We start from the raw sequence: 4243 nt of genomic DNA, 5'->3' as shown, positions 1-4243 counted from the left end.
TATATGTTCTTGACCCAGCCGCACCCCGCTGATTTTCTATGGCAACTATCTGACGACATCTCTATAAAGAAATCAGATCACACACGTTGTTCTGATCGCATTGAGCATGTTATGGTTAGTTGGCAAATGATCTTACAAAATAGTCTGTACAATGTCCTCCCGCACCACTTTGTCTGCACAAAACACCTGCATCGAACGTCGCAACCTAGGCAGTTTTATTTGGAGAATACCTGATATTTGCGTCGTACCCCTCACCACATAACTGGCTTGCTCCGGAGCACATTCTTCATACCACACTGAGTTGGCCACGCTGTATTGTACTAGGTTCACAGGCACAAACTGCGCCTGGGGTTGGAAATATAGGCTCCAATTGCAGGGGGAGCTGAACATCGCTGAACTACTAATTCTACGTGAACTTGCAGTACTACGTGCCTGGACATTGACTTTAGTTTCACGCTTCGTCTCAGCCTGAGCTATATTGGCCTCCTGCGCGGCTCCCTTAGTCGGGTACTTTTTGTTGGTGCCATACCCTATACATCATAAGTTGTACCCCCAGCTAGCTTGCTTGGACAACGATGCCTCGGGTTAGACACAAAGTCTCATATACAACATACGCATATGCGTACATACCAGCCTGAAATGAACATAGCAGGACATCTCAACTGTATCTCACGCCTTCGCCTGGGCAATAGCTTTGGCTTCCCGTTTCACCTTGGCCGCAGCTATCTTAGCCTCCTGCGCGGCTTTCTTGGTGGGGTATTTGTTGTTGGTGCCATACACTCGACTGGCCTGCCCCGTTGCTATGGTAGCGCGTTGTGCTTCAGCTGCGGTGTCCGCACAGGCGGCTCTAAGCGAGTCTACGGCGGACGCTTTGGCTTTGCTTGTGTTGCTCATGGTGATAAAAGAAATTTGATTAGGTTGTATTTCAGGAGTAGACTGTATATACACGGCCAACTGATTGGGTTTTCCAGTTGGCCATGATATATGGCATATATATACAAAAATAGTTAAAAGAATAGAATGGAATTCTATACATTTTTATGTATGTATTCATATTTCCGCAAAGGTGATCTGTATGTAATAAATATACAATGTGAATTGATAAAGTAGACCAACCCCAGATAGAGACAATTGACTCGCTAGTAGTATTCTAGTAGTCTATTGCTGTATCTACTTTGGTCGCGATCGGGTGCATTGTCACCATCACATCGCCAATCTGAACAAGTCGAAGTAGCACAAGTATTCAACCACCCTACAGCGCGTGTAGCCGAACTGACGAGTACTGTACGTTAGTGATCGGTAAGACTAGAGTGTGTGCGTGATGTGCTACATTCTACGCATACATTGGCTGTTCAACAACACAGAGACATGGTTTTATTCTAGAATATAATGTCGATGATCATTGTATGTTAAAGGCTATTTGGTGTGCTCATTTATTAGCATTTGTTATATTTAATCAATATCTAGAGGATAGTAATATTGATGACAAATACATGAACGGAATCACGCAATGGGAACGACTTCGTTGTCAACGTTGTGACTATCAATAGCACGGGAAAGCACAAGCGGTTTGGAGAGTTTTCTAATACATTAAATAAGGGATACGTGAATAAATTGGTTGTACATATCTTCATAAGTAGCTCGTATTTTGAACAACGTTTACGAAACGAGCCGGCGTAGTTGTACTAAATGTCACTAATGCAAATGTTTGTATTCGTTTTGACTAGGATAGTATTTTAAATAATTGGATTGATTTCGCGTAATTTTGGTATGTGCACTATGTGTAGCTTTTAGGTATTAACGAGATTCTTTTTGCTATGGTGGTATTTGAGTGTTCATACATTCGGAAAGTGTTCAGTCTCCAGCGCTGTGATTCGATATGGATGGTGTTATTGATAATTTAATCGATATATATATATATATATATACATATATATATATATATACAAATACATACATACAGACATATACACATACATATATACATACATACATACATATATATATATATATATATATATATATATATACATATACATATATATATATATATATAAATATATACATACATACATACATAAATACATACATACATACATACATACATACATACATACATACATACATACATACATACATACATACATACATACATTATACACACATACATACATACACGCATACATACATACATACATACATACATACATACATACATACATACATACATACATACATATATACATATATATATACATAAATACGTACATAGTGGCTATGTAGACAGTGTTATACGTCTCGCCTAGAACTAAGTACACATCTCTATCTAAAATAGTAGTTGCTGGCATACAAAAACACTGATGCACTTGAATTGCTGGTGTGTATATTCTCTCTCCAGATAAGATCTTATATCAATACCCCAGTATGCATGCACCTATGTGTGGGTAGAACACCTGGGTATATATGTGGATGTAACTGGGTATATATGTGCATGTAACTGGGTCTGTATGTGTATGTATCTGGGTATATATGTTCATATAACTGGGTATATATGCGCATGTAACTGGGTATATATGTGCATGTAACTGGGTATATATGTGCATGTAACTGGGTATATATGTGCATGTAACTGGGTATATATGTGCATGTCTGTTGAGGTCGAGTAGACATATCGCAGCTGTCTATCCATTATTGATCAGATGCCACTTGTACACCATCCGCCTGCGGTCGCCGTAGAGCTTTGGGTGTTTTATGGTATGAAATTGGCTTCTTTGTTTAGTTAATTTGTGTAATTAGGGCATGTAATTGGCTTTGTTTCCCAGTATGTGTGCACACAGCGGTACGTACACGTACTATAATGTACCCATATATGAGCAGCACTCGTAGATGTGTTTTTGACGGTGCGACACAAAGTATGCGGATATTCCATCTCAAACATACTATCACCGGCATGGGTGTAGTATGTGGAAATCCCCATGCATTTTGGTTTGGTTCTGTTTTTCGATTGTAACTAGAGAGTGCGTAAATTGATGTCCTTTCTTTTTGAAAAATCTTAGATACCACGAATGAGACGCATCTATAAGATCGACGCACTCAGCATACACGTCTGTCATCCTTACCGATGTACACAGACAAATACAGGACAACACAAACAATGGATATTTTAGCTGACGACAGCCAGTTTGCTACAGAGAAGCTGATGGCACATATAGCCGTCAAGGGATTCCAACTCGGCAGCGTGCTTGGCCTTCTGGTCGTCTCGCCCGTGGCTCTGGTCCGCACGGGTCGATGGCCCTCGTATGTGCGTTGTCATTGATTGTCGCGAGTTGTTCTTGTTTCAGAGTGTTCGTTGTGTGTTGGGATCGTTTATTGCTTTTCAAATTGCGCTATAGGATTGGTCTGACCGGGGTTTAGGATAGAAGGTGCACATGTGTAGGGCGTTCAGCCAAACGTAGCTGCTGTTGCTCGACCATATGCCGCTTATAAGCGTGTTCTTATTTCTGTCTTACATGAAGTTGGTGCTTGTCGGTACCCTTTTTGGTCCCTATATCGAATGCGTCGTGTGTACCGACTTCAACGTTCATATGTGGGTGGTGTCATCTGTTTGTAGCATTTTTAACTGTACAACCGGTGGACCACAGCACAGGGGATTAAACTTCCGCATGAATAGTTATCGACAGCAGTCTGTCATGCTTGGTATACTACCAAATATACTGAAGTATTGCGTATGTCCCTCACCACATAGACGTGCAAAAATCGGAACATGGACAATGACTGGTAGTGTGATCGGTGCGATTGGCGCTAGCGCTCTGGGATTAGGAAAGAAATCCACATTCGAAACGCCTGAAGAGATAGAAGACCGCGTGTACAGATTACGGCATAACAAAGGCCAGTTGCGCACAGATAGGTTTTGGGCTTGTGGAGCAGTCATTGGGATGTTAGGGGGTGCTGCTTTGGGTTCTGGAGTGGTTGGGGGCTTAGGCCTGGGGCAAACATTTGGCACGCTGGCCCATATCGGTACTGTATGTATGACCAAAAATAAAGCAAACGTACACTCAATTAACATTTGCTCGTGTTGTAGTCTTACTTCTAAAAATAAAAACAAGGTATATGTATACAACTTCGAAATAAATACATACATAAATACATACACAAGATATTATATATATATATATATATATATATATATATATATATATATATACACACAATAATAATAATAATAATAATAATAATAATATAT

The 4243-nt window shown here is 40.1% G+C and overlaps 2 protein-coding genes across 2 annotated transcripts; one reads left to right on the top strand and one right to left on the bottom strand.

The window, feature by feature from the left end:
- Positions 1 to 669: 669 nt before the first annotated feature.
- SARC_02313 (hypothetical protein) lies at positions 670 to 894 on the bottom strand (the record flags this gene model as incomplete). Its single annotated transcript, XM_014303939.1, has 1 exon — positions 670 to 894. The coding sequence occupies one exon, from the start codon at positions 892 to 894 to the stop codon at positions 670 to 672; it is 225 nt and encodes a 74-aa protein (XP_014159414.1).
- A 2260-nt stretch (positions 895 to 3154) lies between these two features.
- Positions 3155 to 4093, top strand: SARC_02312 (hypothetical protein; the record flags this gene model as incomplete). The annotated part of the gene is made up of 3 exons (XM_014303938.1): positions 3155 to 3297; positions 3746 to 4022; positions 4082 to 4093. The coding sequence occupies 3 exons, from the start codon at positions 3155 to 3157 to the stop codon at positions 4091 to 4093; spliced, it is 432 nt and encodes a 143-aa protein (XP_014159413.1).
- Between the last annotated feature and the right edge of the window lie 150 nt (positions 4094 to 4243).

This window comes from Sphaeroforma arctica (assembly GCF_001186125.1).
Source record: "Sphaeroforma arctica JP610 unplaced genomic scaffold supercont1.102, whole genome shotgun sequence".
In the NCBI taxonomy this organism is placed as follows: Eukaryota; class Ichthyosporea; order Ichthyophonida; genus Sphaeroforma; species Sphaeroforma arctica.
The sequence above is the reverse complement of the archived record's forward strand: the minus strand, read 5'-3'. Positions and strand labels throughout refer to the sequence as shown.